The sequence below is a fragment of the Tachypleus tridentatus genome, chromosome 9 (assembly GCF_004210375.1).
Source record: "Tachypleus tridentatus isolate NWPU-2018 chromosome 9, ASM421037v1, whole genome shotgun sequence".
NCBI lineage: Eukaryota > Metazoa > Arthropoda > Merostomata > Xiphosura > Limulidae > Tachypleus > Tachypleus tridentatus.
The window spans coordinates 80693154-80711780 of NC_134833.1; the positions used below are offsets into that span (position 1 = coordinate 80693154).

At 31.2% G+C, this 18627-nt stretch overlaps 1 protein-coding gene across 4 annotated transcripts in view; it reads right to left on the reverse strand.

Moving 5' to 3' along the window:
- The window catches only part of LOC143225596 (multidrug resistance-associated protein 1-like), an 86453-nt gene that overhangs the window by 5054 nt on the left and 62772 nt on the right, over positions 1–18627 (reverse strand). For all 4 annotated transcript variants that reach the window (XR_013013949.1, XM_076455320.1, XM_076455318.1 and 1 more), the window contains 8 exons: positions 13892–14108; positions 11995–12305; positions 9807–10006; positions 9302–9428; positions 2885–2986; positions 2041–2187; positions 927–1085; positions 117–283 (listed from right to left, as the gene is read on the reverse strand). Coding sequence is in view for 3 of the 4 variants with exons in the window: in XM_076455320.1 (XP_076311435.1) it covers positions 117–283; positions 927–1085; positions 2041–2187; positions 2885–2986; positions 9302–9428; positions 9807–10006; positions 11995–12305; positions 13892–14108 (1430 nt within the window). In the remaining variant the exon portion in view is untranslated. The remainder of the gene's footprint in view (positions 1–116; positions 284–926; positions 1086–2040; positions 2188–2884; positions 2987–9301; positions 9429–9806; positions 10007–11994; positions 12306–13891; positions 14109–18627) is intronic.

Consider the following 18627-nt stretch of genomic DNA (forward strand, 5'->3'; position numbering starts at 1 on the left):
ATACAATTCAGGTATCTCAGTTCTGAAATCTTAAATAGATTCATTATGTGGTGCTGAAATTTTCTGAAATATATAACATCAGTGATATTTCTAATAACAATCAATAGAAGGGTCACCTCAAGTTGCTTCCACCTTCAGTTATTTTGTGATCTAGTCCAGCTTCTAGACTGGATACAAACTCCTTAAGATGTGAATGTTCAACAGCCTTCCATAGCTCCTCATCACTGTGTATCATGAAAGGGTCTAGGTTCATACGTAAAGTGCCAGAAAATAGAAAGGGATCCTACAAAATCATTTGATGACAAAAAGAGAGAGAGAGGTAAGATTGTGTCCCCTCTTTTCTTTATATTTGTAGTCAAATCAGACTACTGAACAATGTAATCAATGAAAAGAATTATAACACTAAATTTCTAATGAGTTATGTTTATCGTCTACTAGCTTTACTGTTATTATTCATATCTTTTACAACATATACGAAATGCTATTGCTCTGCTATAAAAAAGATGCTTGAATGCTGACAAGAATATTTTGCTATGTGCAACTAGTATACTAATCACTGCTTGAGCATATATCAATATTATATTACTTTAAATCATATATTTTATATTTGAATGTAACTTTACATAACCTAAAAATATTGAAATGTCAGGTGTGTGTAAAGTAGTAGCATTCTTCAATATTAAGTATTTTTTAAATGTGCTTTACAACCATGGCTTTATATTGAACTAATGTATGCCCAATGATTTTAAGTATGTAATAAAATTAAAATGAAAAAGTTTCAACATCATATACCTGAATTAACTTTATACTACCATAGATTTCATGTCAACATCAGAAGATTATTAAAGTTATAAATATGGTATTACTTGAATGAAATATATTAAATCAAAACCCATAAAAGGTTAAATATGAAACTTTTTTAACACCTGAGGAATAATTGAGAGCTTAGATCGAAGATCATGAAGTCCAATTTTAGAGATATCTATTCCATCGATTGTAATGAAGCCATCCTCAGCTTCTATGATACGAAATAGTGTCAGCATCAGTGAAGATTTACCTGCACCTGTTCTTCCTACAATTCCCACCTATCAAAATAAAATAATAATTAATACTATGCTCCTCTTTAATACTCATGGACTAAAAACCCTCTACAGTAGGAAAGTTAACATGAAATGGAAAATGAGTGATTATTTTTCAAACATTAAATATTCCATCATTTAACAGAACCTATCACTATCGTGTCTTTCATACCACGTATTTGTTTTTCAATTTCAGAAACAAACTTTTTAACAGAACCTATCATATCACTCATATCATGCATTTTTCTTCCAATTTAAAAACAGATTTTTATCCTTTAATTTTTTTATAAGAAAAACTGCAACTGGAAAATTTCTCATAATGGTCAAAATTTTTTTTAACTATCTGTGCTAGCCAACCCTAATTTGGCAGTGTAAAATTAGAGGGAAGGCAGCTAGTCATCACCACCTGTTTCCAACTCTTGGGTTACTCTTACCAATAAACAGTGGGATTGACTATCACATTATAATGCCCCTATGGCTGAAAGGGCGAGCACATTTGGTGCGATGGGGATTCTAATCCAACACCCTCAGACTGTGAGTTGAGTGCCATAACCACTTGGCAATGCCAGACTTGAACTATCTTATGATCAAATTACATTTTTCTATGCTATCTATTTTTTTATTTGTAATCCAGGTTTACTTCTCTTCACAAAGTATCAAGTGCATTATGAGACTGTTCAATTACACGAGTTTATACTTTACTACTTTCATTAAAGTTATTTTCGTTCATAATATTGGTTGTAATGTTTAAAAAATATATATAGGGACCTGAGTTAGTTATGAATCTGTATATTATTTTCTAGTTCTGATCTTACTTTGGTCAGCAGTTACTGTTAGCTGTAAAAATGTTTATGTAATATCATTACGGTTGGTTAATGAAGCCTATAAATCTATACATAATTATCACTGTTTTGAATGCACTATTTGTTTTTTTTAAAGAGTATTTACCAAGTCATTTTACCTTTTCTCCTTCTTTTATATCGCAGGTTACTCCCTTAAGAACAGGACTCACTCCTTCTCTGTAACGTGCAGTAAGCTGATTAATCTTCACAGCACCTTTGCTTGGCCAGGACTTAGGTGGTCGGTATTCTTCAGTGATCCATGGTGCCTTTAACATACAAACAATAACAAAGTGAAAAATATTCCTATTAGAACACAGAGAAAACACCAGTTATTCTGTCTGTAACTTAAAGGTGTTCTAACTCTAACACATTCTTAATTCATGCTAGTGTTTGTATATAACATATAAGGGTGCTACTATATTAAGAGTAAAAAGAAACAAAGATGGGTAAAACACATTACTTTGACTGAAATGGTAGCTCAAAAAAATGCTTACTGTTTAAGGCTATTCAACAAAAATTCTTGATTCTTAAGTGTAAAAACAAGAATGTTATGAAATTGAGAACCTGCTGTTCTTAAAACTGATTTTCACACTATCACTTGCTGTTTTTAATAAATCCATTAAAACTTGTCATAACTGGTCACGACATTTTCAACACCAACATGCAAGATTAGTTATGATATCAAGGAAGGATGATAACAGATGTATCAGAAAATTTTGACATTTAAAACAAAAAGTAAATTGTGATATTACCACTTCATCCAAGCAAGCTGTTTACAGGTTGAATAATGTGACCTAAAATGTAATAATGCTTTCAAGTATTGAAATTAATGTATTTTAATGATTTATTCAAAATCAGTAAAGCTGATAATTCAGTAGTTTTCTGATAGCTGTATCTTTTTTTGCTACTGATGCTCTGTGTAAATCTTTTCCATTATTTGGTAACTAGATCCTAAATCATTACCTCATTAGGTGTTTGAGAATATTCACATATCCTTTCTACTGCTACAATGTTGGCCTCAAGTTCTGAACTCATGCGAACCATCCAATTCAAAGTTACAGTGACCTGAAAAAGCAGAGTTGGCCGTTTATAAATCTTCTTATTTACTGTACTCCTGTACTAAAGTCATATAAAATTAACACACAAACAAAATGAAAGCCATGCTATAAAATTTATTACAAACTTAAGCCATGTCTGAAAGCTGTTGCCATGCTTAGTTGTGATAATGCATATAGCAATCACAGATATTTGTATATTTCAGTGTATTTAGAAATAGTATTTAATATACAAGGGTATGTAGAAGAAATGTACAGATGGCAAAATTATGAATCAGACATTAGATATATCCAGATTTACTATGTTTATAGTTTCTGTTTTAATACAAGGCTTTTTTTCTCATTCTCCTGTCAAGTAATCTAAAATGGAATATTGATAATTTCTTTTAAGGTACATTGTGCTACTATATTAAGAGTACAAACACATAAACTAACATTTTTTTGGCAGAGTAAGAGAAAACATCATCATTCTTAGTTTCAGCCAACTAGTTTGAGTAACAAAGATATCATTATTAGACATCAGCCCCTGTGATGGTAACTGATGATAAAGATTTTACTTTACATTTTGTTCACAGATGTGGTTTTTAATTTTTTATTTTTAAATAAAATATTTGTTATTGAAGTTTTTTAAATGTACCAGTTTTAAGTTGTTCTTTTGAAGTAAATATCTGGCATAAACAGTATAATGTTTAATTGTGGGTTTTTAATTAAAGACTAAACACATACAACTAATAAAACAACAAACATTATGATGAATTAAATGGCAGAAAGACTAAGTTTTTGTAAGATTTTTACACAAAAGAACATAATTTTACAACAAATCACATTCACTGTACACATGTAATACACAAATTTACAATGTCCACTGTAAATGTTTAATAGCATCATTAATTATGCTCACTATTTGTGTTTAATAACACCACTTTCTAATCATGATCACTAAATGTACTTAGTAACATCTATGCCCACTGTATATGTTTATACTTTAAAAATAATCAGTTTATACATGAAACTGATTATTTTTCACTCGTTTGATTCCTTTTAGAATTGCTATTGTCACTATGTTACTGCTAAATAACTTTAAACTTCAACTAAACAATGCAAGAAAAATAATATGCATTTTTATTTTATTTATTAAATACTTACTAAAATCCTTCCCTCAATCTATTTAAACATCACCAAAAATAAGTGTCAATTGTACAAATACAAGCCATATGCATTCATTTTTTTCATAAAGAATAAAATATAACTAACATTAACCCATATTGTTTGTGGCTCAATAGCACAAAAAATTGATAGTTGCCTGTGCCAGACGTACAACAAATAAAAATTACAATGCATTTGTTTTCTTTCTGCATAAAGTTACATAATGAGCTATCTGTGCTTTGTCCTTTGTAGGGAATCAAACCACAAATTTTAATATTGTAAATCCTCAAATTTAATATCTACCAGAAGAAAAAAAAGAGTAAAATGTAACATAAAATACAATATACAGATACAGTTTTTGTCTTTTTGAGTTAGAGTTAAAAAACTGAATTACTAGGCCTTTAACATGTAAAAAATGAACATGGAAGCATTACTTAAAGGGAAGTTACAAACTGTATGACTTCTTCAGGTAACTCAAACAGAGACTGAAGTAGGAGATGGTAATAAGTTATGGAAGTATGTCAGAGTCATCTTGTTCAATTCTGTATAGATACAAAGGCTAAAGGTAAAGTTAGCAGACTCTTTACTTACAAAAAGTATAGCCCTCTTGAACATGAAAATAACTTCTAGATGGAGTCATTCAGCAATGATTATTCAAGACAGAGTTCCTTTTAGAAAGTTGAGTTGAAATATGGACCAAACAAAACTCTTTGCAAGATCTTTTGGGCTTCATTTCACATCATCTAATTTTAATTCTCAAGAACATATCAGATGTTCTTGGTGATCATGGAAAGCCAAATCAATCTATAGTTTGACAAGACTGTGAATCATTAATAAAGTATAGTGAGCCATACATGTAATGTGAAGTAAACTATAAATAAGGTGGTTTGTAAAGACTGATGTAAATAAAAAATTCTAAGACCAAACTCATTTTCAGGGGCCTAATTTATTGGTTTTAGGTTAATATAAATTCCACTATGGTCATCAAATAAATAATGTTTTATTATATTTTATAAAAAATTAAGTAACAGTTGCACAAAGTTTTAACTCCCCCACATTTTGTGTGCATATTTTAGCAGCCAGTTCACTGGAATGAACTTGCATTCCTCTGTCATACTTTGAATAACACTTGAGCTATTGAAAAAGGTATCTATTTAACCTCTCTTGACACAGGGTTATGACAGAAATCCTGGAAATTTATGCAATTATATATATAGATTTATGAGTACTGGAAATCCAAATAAACAAGGAGTGAAAAAATTGTGTTACTGACAGAAACAGTAACAAGTTTTTTGTCATTTATAGTCTCTTAAATATGCTTTAACTTTTTGCTTCAGAGTTTGGATATATCTGAATAAATATTTATATCACAAACTTCAAAATTTGAATTTACTCCATGAATACCAAAAAAGTTTCCCTCTACTGCAACATGCAGGAATACCCATCCCCCTGTACTGGAAACAATGACCAAACCTGTGAGTGTACTGCCATCTGTGTTCTACAACATGAAAACCAGATATTTATATGCCTCATAATAAACTTTGCATGAACACACAGAATCTATACAAAGACAGCTACTTTATATCTTGGATATTATTATCTAACTAAGTTGTTTTATATTCATAATGACTTTTGGGCTCTTATTGACTTAGTTTTGCTTATATTTATGTCATCTACTGGAAGAGCACTTTTCCAATTTTTCTCAATGTTTTGTTTAAATCATTATTTGTACTAACCAGTAGAGTTTTTGAGGAATATTACTGTCAGACATAGATAATACAACTTATTTCAATATCGAAAAAAGTAATACAAGGGGTCCAATTCACAGTTTTATTTTTGGTGGATAACTGACTTTTTGGGAATCAACTGGAAAAATAATTGCACTGAAAGTGTTAAACTTTTCCCAAAGTTTTAATAATATGTGATAAAGTTTTGTATTTTTCTCCCAAATATAATGATTTGGGCACAGCAAAAAAACTCCTCTAGTGTGGAACCAAAAACAAGTAATATTTATTGAATGTACTATTTCAACTTGACAACAGACAAAAAATTAATTTGCACTTGACTGGCTGCTGAACAAACATTATGACCTGTCATCAAAGCAATAATCTGAACTCATTATTACTGAAATAATTCTCATACTGTTCTTCCCATAAGCAATGTTGTATATCTCATGAGTTTATCACACAATTGCACTCCATTATTTTCAAACATTTTTCCAGCTTACTGCTACAGTTACATAATAAGGAATTTTTCAAAGAATTGAAAACATTATAAGCTATCAAAATCTTTTATATTTCACTGTGGTGTTCAGCCTGTAAGTTTTCTTGTATAGCACATACCTATATTTAAATGATATTTTAACAGAACTGTTCTAAACAATTTTATATACTGTCAAGTGTGCTGTCATCTAAAGCTGAGCAAGTTAATTTATTAACAAAGAGGAGTGGATTGCATCAGATACTGCTGTATGAACTAATAAATAAATTGAAATTACAGTTAAATTGACTTTCATGAAAATGATGAACTAATATTACTGTTTTAAATCACCCAACTAATCAAAATGTTGCTATTAAGATTGTTTTCAAACATAAAGATACAAAATGAGTTGTGCTGATCAACTCCTACTGCCACTCAGGCTATGTGCCACTGTAAATACTTTTGAACTTTTTTTTGTGTGTACCATGGTTTGAAAAACATTATACTGACTGATTAATTGATTATCAAATACAACTAATTACCCAACTCTACTGTCATGTATCAGTTGTTGTTAGAGAGTAAAGTCATGAGCTACCTCTGTACAAATTTGTTCATGCTTTTATTTTATTTCTTAAAGTAAAAAAATGGTCATCATAATATTTAGTAATTAACGGCCTCCAAAATGTTACTCAATATACCATTGCTGTATAAACATAGTGTGATTTAATCATACATCAGCTGATGGTCTGAACTTTAAATATTTGAATATTTCAGACAGAATGATTTATTTCACTCACTATACAACACTGTATCTGTTTGAATCTGTATTTTTATCCTTCAATTATTTCTGAAGCATTTATTTTGAAGATGGAAATAAGAAAATTCTTAAACATTCACTTTTTTTTTTAATCCTGTCTACAAATTTATTATTCTAAATATCCACTTAACAAGCCCTGAGTTCTTTTATGACAGCAGTATCATTTCAACAATAGTCACATGACACTTGTTCACCTGTGGGTGAAGGTTCATAGTTCAAAGCCAGTTACTGATCAGTATTGCCAAGTTAGCATATTTCCCACTTCACGAGTCACATGCTGATAATGTTGGAATCTTCATGGGCATCTTACCTGAGCTAGAAATATTTATTTGTCATGTAAGTTATTTCCATCCTTTATTGTCTTACATGCATCACCTTTCTGATTCATCACTATCATTCTTGGATATTATTTTTTTCTCTATCTTCTGATAAAATAACAACTAATGTTCATTATAAACCTACAGGCACACACAACTATTTGTACTTTAATTCTAACCATCCTATACATATGAAAAAAGAACATCCAAAAATCCCAGTTTTTTAGGCTACGTAAACTGTGTAAAAAACCTGATGATTTCAATGCCCACTCAACAAAATTGGAATCATTTTTCCTTGTTTGTAAACTACCCCGAAAACATTCTGGAAAATGCTTGCAGCTCTATAAATCAAGACCACAACTTCTCTTCATCTCTCATGGAAACAAACTCTAAACTCTCTTGTATCAGGCCACCCCTTATCCTTACATACCACACTTAGAAAAACAAGTTAGACATTATTCTAAATAATTTTCACATTTTAAAGGAATCTAACACCACTAAACATATTTTTCCAAGATCTCCTATAATTTCCAACCATCATGCTACCATTTTTAGAAACTACATGATACCTAACCTTAAAATGCCCACCTCAACAGACATAAATTTTATTATTGGTAGTTATCCTTGCATTAGAAAGCGCTGTAACGTGCACTTACGCTGATTCAACATCATCTGTGCAGAGTCCTAAATTTAGTTTTTACATTAAGGATCAATACCACTGCATATATTCCAATTTTTGCTCATATTGTACAAAATTAAACATAGGAGAAACCAGTATATTATTAGCAAAATGCTTCCACGAACATTTTAAGGATATAATAAATTGTAATGCAGATAAACCAGTAGACTGACACTTCAATTTGTACAAACATACTCTTGACCGTTTCAAAATATGTTTTGAAGGTCTTCTACAAACAAACGTAACTGTAAATTACAAGACAAAAATGATTTTTGAACTGGAAACTTTCCATTCTAATGGGCTAAATGATTTTTTTAGTTTTTTATAATATTTCTCACTTTAGTTTTACCCATGCTTAAATTGCTTTATACAATGAATTATGTATCCATCTATTCAGTTTTTTTGAAAACTATAATACACATTATATGTGTATATGTGCATGCACAATGTGTTTGTGTGCATGTATGTACAGGGTAGCCCGTAAGTCCCTACCAATCCATATATTGTGTCTAAATAACGTTATAATACTAATGATGAGTTGAAGACAACTGTTACCGCGGCATTTGGAACAATAACCCCTGCTATGTTGAGGAAAATGTCTCACAGAACATGGTGTCACATAATATTATGCAGCGAGAATGAGGGACAACATACAGATACACTGGATACATAAGATATATGGATGGGTAGGGACTTACGGGCCACCCTGTATATCTGGATGTGTCTATGTACATGTATATAGGGAGAGGTGTGTGTGTGTGTATATATGAAACTTCCTATTATTTCAAGTGTTTGTAATCACTGTCATACATGTTCATTTGTTACATTGTCATGTGACCTGCAATTTAGAATGTTTTCATTTATGAATTTTCTGTTCAGTTAGTAATACCTGAAGAATGGGATTGATTGACAATAGTGTACATATATATCTCTGTAGTTAACTTCTTGATGGTTTGACCTACAACATTTTTCTTTTATAGTTTACAGGTTATCCAACTTATAGCAGAAGTGAAGTGATGCAGTTCTCAGATAGTTCAATTTTCAGCAGAAGTGAGTAGATGTAGTTTACAGACAGTCCAGTTTACAGTAGTAGGAAGTTAGTGTAACAAATGGGTTTGTGATCTCTTATAAAATCGTAATTTTTGATTAAGAAAAGTTTAAACTTACCATCAGAGCATAACTAACAGACAGACCAACAGCACCTGGGCTCAACGAGTCTCGGCCAAGAACAGCAAACAAAGCAGCAAAGAAGACAATACAATTACCACAGAACTCTAATCTTATTGCCAGCCACCTGAAATAAAACATGAATGTATAGGAGAGCATAACAGAAAAAATACTTAACATTACAAAATATTGTACCCGAAATAAAACAATGTACACTACTTCAGATTAACACTTCACAGTCTGTGTTACATTCAAAATAAGTTAACATTACAGTTTACGTGCAGCTCCAAACTAAGAATATATGAAACTATAAGGGCTGTTTATGACTGTTACTTTAGTTTCTAGCCTGGGCATTAGTTTTATTTCAAGGAATGTGCCATTATAAGAGTAATGTGTGCATAATTAATATACCTCATATGGAAAATTCTTTAAAGACTATGCACTGGAATTTTAAGCTTAATATACAAAAATTGTTAGTTATTACTTATCACAGCAAGACACCCACCTGTTTGATACAGTACTTGGATAGTAACATGCTTGGTTAGCATCCACACGCTTGTTAGACTCTTCAATGAATCGTTCTTGCACCCTGAAAGCCCTTATGGTATTTAACCCTGACAGAGTTTCAGAAAAGTGGGAAAAGATTGGAGAACGTGTGATTGACTCCAATCTTTTCAACTGTCGGGATGTACAAATGTAGAATTTCTGAAACATAAATAATTGACTCTAAAAAAAATACTGTGATAATGTCACAATATACACACTATTGATGCCACCAATACAAGAAGAAAAGAAATGGTAACCATATGTCTATTGCATTTTAGTTAATAGAACTATAAAAATGCTTAATAGTGAATTTTGTTACACTCAATAAATATAACTATGCTGTAAATAGCAGCAGGATAAACAGTTTTAATTCTAAACTAACAATTTTTTACATGTTCTGCTAAGATTATTTTCATGATGTCCTAATAATTACCACCATACCCAATAAAATTTCATTTTTCTTAATTTTACTTTTCCATTCAGCATCAGAAATACCCTCATGAAGCATTGTTGAGTAAATAGCTTCAAACTTCTTCCTGGTGGGTGGGGAAGTAGTCTCCAATGCTTGGTTGTTTGTTGATGTCTATTGATACTGTCATTGCAAGAAACTTTAGCAAACTCCTAATGGAGGAAGTTAGCAACAATTTATTGGTATTTTTTTGTTAATACTCACTAATGTTGTTATTGTAAGAAACTTTATCACTTATAGGTGGGTAAAGGGAGTCCATTTCGAATACCTTGATCGTCTCTAAGCAAATATTTTCTTTGCAATTTGTGTGTTGGTATAGTCACCGATAGCAATGATGAGAATATTATGTACATCATCTATAAACAGAGTTCTGAAACAGTCATGTGGCAATGAGTTAATACTAAATGTTAGAATGCAAATCAGGATTAAGCTCAATCTTTGGCATAAACACAAAGTCATTACTTGTGGCTGACCTATCTTTCAGTTCTACACCTTAGACTCTGGTAGTGGATCTAGGAGGTAGTTCAGGTTTAGCTATCATTGCCTCTCTGTACCACTAGATTCTGGTTGGGGCATTGCTCCCTTCCGAATAACTGATTTATAAGCTCTGGAACTGAATCTTAATGACCATTCTGAGTCACATTCATCACTATAATATGTTTCAAATTCAAATTCAGAATCACCATCATCACTCCTGCCTTCATCTAACTGATTGAACAGACTCATTGTTTACCTACCAGTAAAATATATGGGTAGACAAACTGTTAAACTTCACAAGAACACACTGAAATAATCAGTTTCAAACACAACTTCTCTCAAGATAGAGAGCTTAGTGCCAAGCCTCCAAAAAAATCTGTTTTGGTAAGATGGGTACAAATTCAGATACCAAATATACAGCATATAAAAAGTATGTTAAAAATTGTCAACCAAATTGAACAATTTTTCTACACAAGGAATCTTGATCATAAAATTAATTGAAAATAAGTCAAAATAATACATAAAACTTGAAATTATGTTTTAAAAAGAACTGTGAAAAGTTTACTAATTCAAAAAGTTTTCAATCTTTGACACTTCTGAAAGTAAGTTTTTGTTACAAAGTAAGTTGTAGGTGCATTTCTTTCACGATCCAGAAGTTGAAATGAAAATAACACAAAAAATTGGCAAAACCTGTATCCATAGCTAAGTTGTTGTTTCTGAATAGTGAATCTAAACTTAACATATCTTTTGTTCAGCACTAAAAACACATATGGTGAAAAGACACAAAGGTAAAGTTTAGAGCTCTATTTTTTTTATTTTTGGCAGTAGTAAGGCACAAATCTCAGATCAATAGTCTAGTATGTAAACCATGAGCCACACTCTGATCCATATGTTTAAAAAACTAAGTTTTTCTGCATCCAACTTATTGTCAAATTTGAAAATATAAAGAGAATATTGATTAGAAAACCAACCAAATGCTGTGAAATTTTACACAATGCCCAAAATATCATATTAGCCTTTATATGTATTCTTACTATCCAGAGAAATCCATTTTCCCTTTGTTGTACTCATATTAGGTTCTCAACTCATTACTAAGCAGGTCTTTTTACTGAAAGAAAGATTCATAATAACATGAATTAAGTGCAAAAACTGTACTAAATAAAGATGAATATTACGAAAGGATAACTTTACAATGTTCTACCTGTATAAAATAATAGAGAACAGCTATGGGTAAGATGACTGCAAGAAAAATGGGTGTCTCCAGAGAAATGATAAAGAGAATAGCAATGACTTGAAGCAGCGTAGTCACGAAGCTTCTTAGGTTCGTGGGTACTGTAGTATCTAAAACATCAATGTCCTTTGAAAAACGATTTATTATCCTTCCAGTGGGAGTAGTGTCAAAGAACCACATTGGTGAATGTAAAACGTGATGTAGAATCTCTTTGTGAAGCAAGCTGGAGGCTTTCATTGATCCAAAAGAGTGTGTAAAAGTTCCCAGTAAAACAAATACAGCTATTAGAAAAAGAAAAATTCATTACACAAATAAACTTGTTTTGCATATGTCAATTTTGAAATATACAACACAAAACAAAATACACATACAGCATGGAAGCATTTTAAATAAGTCATGTTTTAACACAATAAATTAAGGACAGTACACAGCACATACACATCAGTAGAGTCTAAAGCTAATAAATGCAAGATACAAGACACAAATGATAATAGATTTTTTTGTTCAGCAGTGGGTGTTTTGAAGAGTTAGAACTTATTTATAAAATGCTTTCAGTACAACTAAGTTATGATATATGGGCAGGTTTACATGTAATGGTCAAAGGTGATGAACACTAAGAAAAGGTTGAGATAACTGAAAACTGTCTAGCTGTATAAACTCTGATTTTTAATTCTACAACTATCAAGTGGGTCAATTAGACCACTTTATTTCTTACATTTAACACAACTTGTAATATCAACAAACCAAGTTCAAACTTTAATACATATATAACTATTCTGTATGTTTCAAATAACTTTTTCTGAGGTTCCCTTACTCTTTTTTTTTTTTTTTTTGCTGAATTTCTGCTGGAGCAATGAATGAGAACAAGTGATCAGTAAAGTTAAAATAATTCACACACTCTCTCCCTCTTTTACCTAGAAATTAATGGTAGGTAATAAGGGGTTTATTTTTTGAATCTAGGAAATACCCAAGTACAGAAGATTAAAAGAACTTGGAGCAAAAGATCACTATGTAGTGGAGGACAAAAAGGGAAGGAATTTCTTAAAGACATTTTAGAGAAATAATTGAATAGAAAACTAGTTTAGTGTGTTAATCATTCAAAAATAAGTCTTAGAAAGTTTTGACATTAAGTGCCCAAAAATAGAAGAATCCTATTATCTTTTTACATATAAATAAGTTAGAAATCAGTTCAAGAGTATATGCACAAAACTTAATAGAAGTTAACAGAAGTGTCTAACATTAGAAGATTCATATTATCTTTCTACATATAAATAAGTCAGAAATCAGTTCAAGAGTATATGCACAAAACTTAATAAAAGTTAACAGAAGTGTACAATATTAGAAGATTCATATTATCTTTCTCTCTAAATATGAATAAGTTAGAAATCAGTTTAAGCATTTATGCAAAGAAACTTATTTTGAAAATAAATCACACGGCTGTTATACAAGACATTAAGTAAGTGAAAATTCAAGTCTTGGAAGGCTGTCAGAAAATTGAAATAAATTTCATTTTCCCTTTTTAAATAAAATTATGTATTATTTTCTGGAACTTGAATACACAATTAATTTTCTTTCTAACTTTAGCAAATAATCTTTAATTATGAAAAAGATAACTAAGGTTCTTACACATAGTTAGTGATTTATTTAAATTTTATATTTCTATCAAAGAGTCTAATCTATGAAACAAATTATACAGATCTCAATTTAACCCTTTCTTACTGTCTTTAAAAATCATTTGGAAATTACTAATACATCATAGATATGCCTTAGGTGGTATTCAACAACTTAATAAGGTTGGTGATCAACAAAACTGGTTTTTTAATAGGTGTATTTGTAACATATTGTACCAAAGAAACACAATATTTACCCTGCCCAGCACCAAGAGCTCCATAAATGCCCAATCTTAGATTTTTTTGTTGCACATCTTGAGTTCCATCAGGTAATGGGTCATCATTACTCCAAGCACTCAACCATATGTTAGAACCAACAGAGAAAGCTTGCTGACCAATGTAAGTGAGAAGTACTAGTACAACCCACGAGAAACCAATGGCTCGGAAATAATTTATATAAACTCTTAGTTTTACCTAAGAAAAATCAAAAACAAAATTCTTGATTTTACCAGTGAAATAAGTAATATCAAAAACTGAGTGCATTATATTAAAATGATTTTGTAGCATCATCATATCAACACAGTCCAAGTCACTACAAACAAGTCATGCTTTACCTGACAATCATGCACTTCAACAATAATAGCCTTGTAGCACAGTTTCCATTTAAAAATACTCCTTTATAAGGTTGTCATGTCTAAACCATATCTCTCATCCTTGCTGGCTTTTCAAAATATATCTAGTTGTTTTTTTTTAGTATAATAAGTCACTCAGTCCTCTAAGAGGATTGTCATAATAGTTTTGAACAAAATAACAGTATTTTGACTTTGTAACTAAATGCAAGTGTAGTTCTATTGTTTTTTGCCAAGCACTGTTTCTCTACCTCAACTGCCATATTTCAGCATTAAGAAGTCAAAGGGTAGTTAGCTAAATATGCAACGAAAGCTCTTTTCCATTTTATCAGATCATCCCATAAGTAATGTCCAAAAATTTAATACAGAAAGTGCATCATCATTTCTGTCTTTGTAGAAGGCTTTAACGACTAAAATATGTAGTAGGACAAATAAAAGAAACTAATCAAACTCCACTTTCTCAGATCATTAATCAAATAAACCCTCATAAAGACAGATGTGTCTGAAGAGCACACAAGGCATATAATGCTTTATGAGTTTAAAAAAGGCAATAGTGCAGTAGAAACTAAATGAAACATTCAAGGTGTTTATGGTGCAGAGTCTCTCAAAGAAAAAATGTTGAAGGTGGTTTCAGAAGTTCAGATCAATTGACTACAAATTAAGTGATGTGCTACATTCAGGTTGTCCTGCTAAGTTTAACGACGACTTGCTACTGGCCGCACTTGATGAAGATTGTGCTTTAACAGTTGAAGAACTAGCACAGAAGCTTAATTTAACCCATTCAACAGTTCACCGTCATCTGCAACAGCTTGGAAAGGTGTCAAAACTTGGAAAATGGGTCCCCTATGATTTGACAGAAGCCAACCTTAGAGCAAGAGTGGACATTTGCACTTCTCTGCACTCTTGTGAATGTAACTTACCTTTTTTGAACACATTAGTGACTGGAGATGAAAGACAGATATATTATAAAAATGTCAAGTGCTGCAGACAATGGCTCAGTGCAGGTAAAGTGGCTAAAGCACAGTCCAAAATGGACCTCCACTATAGGAAAGGTTTGTTAAGTTTTTGGTGGGGTATTGTTTATGTGATCCACTTTAAGTTGCCGCCTCTCAATGTAACAATTACATCAGACTTCTACTGTCAACAGTTAGAGTGCCTGAATGTTGCACTGAAAGAAAAGAGGCCTGCTTTGATCAATCATATAGGTGTTGTGTTACACCAGGATAATGCACAGCCTCATACAGCAAAGATATCTGCAAAGATTGAAGAGCTAGACTGGGAAAAACTTCCACATCCTCCTTATTCTCCAGAGCTCTCCCATCTGATTATCATCTATTCTGAAGTTTGCAGAACTATTTTGATGGAAAAGAGCTTGGAACACATAAAGATGTCGAAACTACCCTCTCTATATCCTTTTCCTCTAAACCCCAAGAATTATAAAGAACTGGCATTCAGAAGCTTGTGAATCATTGGCAGGAAGTAATTAATAATAATGGAACATACATTATTGATTAAATAACTTTAAAAGCATTTGAGATCCTTTCTCTTTTTCTGAACCTAAAATCAGACATTACTTAAGGGATGACCTGATACTTCAAAAAGTATGTACTTTTTCATGCTGTATTGGTTCTACAAGATAAATTATACTGCTTTTAAATATGCTTAGAACACAAAAAATATATGAGGGACTAAAACATAACATCTCAAAACTACTAGTAGCTTCCTAGCTAAGCTATAAATAAACAGGTTAAAAAATTCCATTAACTGCTTGGAGGTTTGTATCCATTCAGCACATAACAATATTTGTTTCTAAATGCGACCTCTCTTACTAACATATAAATAAAAAAAAAGTAAGAAGTTAATACAATAAGTTGTGCATTTCGTACTGGTTATAAGCATGCCCAAAATAATGTAAGAGAGAGAGAAAGAAAGGCATGTCATATCAGTGTTACAAACTTAGTGATACATCAGTGAAGCATGAATATTAGGTGTTCAAATTTTATATTCTGGTTTTGTTTATATCTAATGCATGAAAGTGTAATTAGATGGGCACCCTGAAAGCTATAGAAGGTACAAAAATATAAAATGGATAATTCAGCTCACAGGCATGTCAGATATCACAGGGAAGTAAAGACTGAGAATTTATTTAATTATATCTTTTACAAAAGTAAAAATTAAAATATTGTTTTATTTGTTTGGAATTAAGAACAAAGCTACAAAACAGGCTATCTGTGCTATGCCCACCATGGGTATCAAAAGCCAGTTTCTATTGGTATGAGTCTAAACACATACCACTGTGCCACTGGGGAACAAATTAAAACTTAGGATAATACAAAAAGTTGAAATATAAACTACATACTGATGCCAAGCTTATAATACAATGACAACTGATAGTAAAACAATTTAACTTCTAAATGTAATTGTGAAATGAGTGTAATGTACATTATGACCTTCACATATATGTAGCATTATATAAATTTCAGTACTTATAGTAAAAAAGAAAATCTCATAATTCAATTATATGCACATAAAAATCTTATCAAACTATAGAAGAATATACTATCTTATGCAAAGCAAAGATATTGCAAAGTAAAACACAAGAGACATATTAATTGGCTCAGAGTTCATAGCAAAATTTGAAAAATATATACATATATAAAATACCATTATATTTGCATGTTAGTAAAACTTCTTGCAAATACACACAAATTTAATATTAAAACACAAAATATTTTTGTGTCAAAACTACCATCTCTCCATTCTTTACCTCCAAACCTCAAGAATGTTATAGCATTCAGAAGCTTGTGAATTGCGGGCAGGAAGTAATTAATAACAATGGAATATGCATTGTTGATTAAATAAAATTATAAGCATTTTAAATCCTTTCTCTGTTTTTGAATATAAAATTGGACATTACTTAAGGGATGACCAGATATATTTGCTGACATGGTTTCCAGTTCAGTGAAAATTCGCTTAGAGATTAAAACAGTGATAAAAGATTAACTTAGGGACATGCTGCTTGAATTAAAGACTAATTTATAGTTTTAATTGTTTTGTAAAGCATGCAGAAAAGTTGCTTTATGATTTTACACTTCATTTGATTGAAGATGTTGCAATATGATAGGAAAATAAACATTATAGCAAAGTGTTATAGGCTTAGTCAAATCATTTGCTCTCAAAGAATAATGTCATTGTATTTTTAACAAGTTTAAAAACAATTGAAAGTGTAAGAATGGGTGCACCAAAAAAATAAGGAAGCAAAATAGGAATGGTCATGATGTAATAAAACTTTTCCATACAACCTTACAAAGGAGGTGTGTCCAACATCCAGTTCATAACCAATTTGTATACTCTTTCTATTGTGTATACAATAAGTTAGGTGGACTAAACTTATCAAACGTAGTTACACTTATCACATGATGACTAGAGGTTTCTGTGAATCATATTATCAGTGGCAAAACATGTACCATAAAGTCTGTTTATACAAACAATAAAATATTTGTAGGGACCTGCATGTTGTTGTTTTTCAACAACTTGTCCCTCCTTTTGCAATTGTAACAGAAAGCAACAGGATTTTGAACATTAGCTACATGGGTGGATTAGAATATAAAAATAAAAAAATCATAAGTTTATTCAGTGTATTGATATCATGGATTCATTACTATACAAAAGGTAGAATCACTGATACACTTTCCTGAGTACCTATATATATATATATAGTTGTATGATATCACAAACAGACACAGAAAAATGAAGTAGATACGGACCAGATGTTGAGCATGCCCCCTTGGAAGGTTATACAGACAAAGTTTGATTATATTATGCCCATTTTTACTTTTTCCCTCTCTTTGTGGTTGACCCATTCCTACACTTTCAATTTTTTTTTAAATATTTTTTTCACTTATTTATCTATTTTCATCACAGAAGATGACACAATCATTTGTGTCACACCCTATGTGTACCTCATCAATGTGGGTGTGCATCATAATATTATGGTATGTGAAAATAATGGTGTATATGAGTGTGAATGTGTGCTGTATATGTGATGGCACACACATTATAGTGTGCAACATTATTTGAGTAATGTAGTGCAATTTATGGTTGTGTGCATATACTAAGGGTTGATTAATTAGTTAACTAATTTGACTAAGTACTTCATCCAGTGCAGATAAAAATTAGAATTTCACTAGGTAAAACTGGTAATGCAAATTAGCAAATTTGAAAGAAATGGGTTTAAGCTGCACACTGTTCTTGTTTGTTTACATGTAAGTACACTGATTATTATTTACATGTAATTATCAGTCTGTTTCTACTCCAGCATTAGTTAACTCAAGGAAATGGATTTGAAGTCCTATAAATCAATA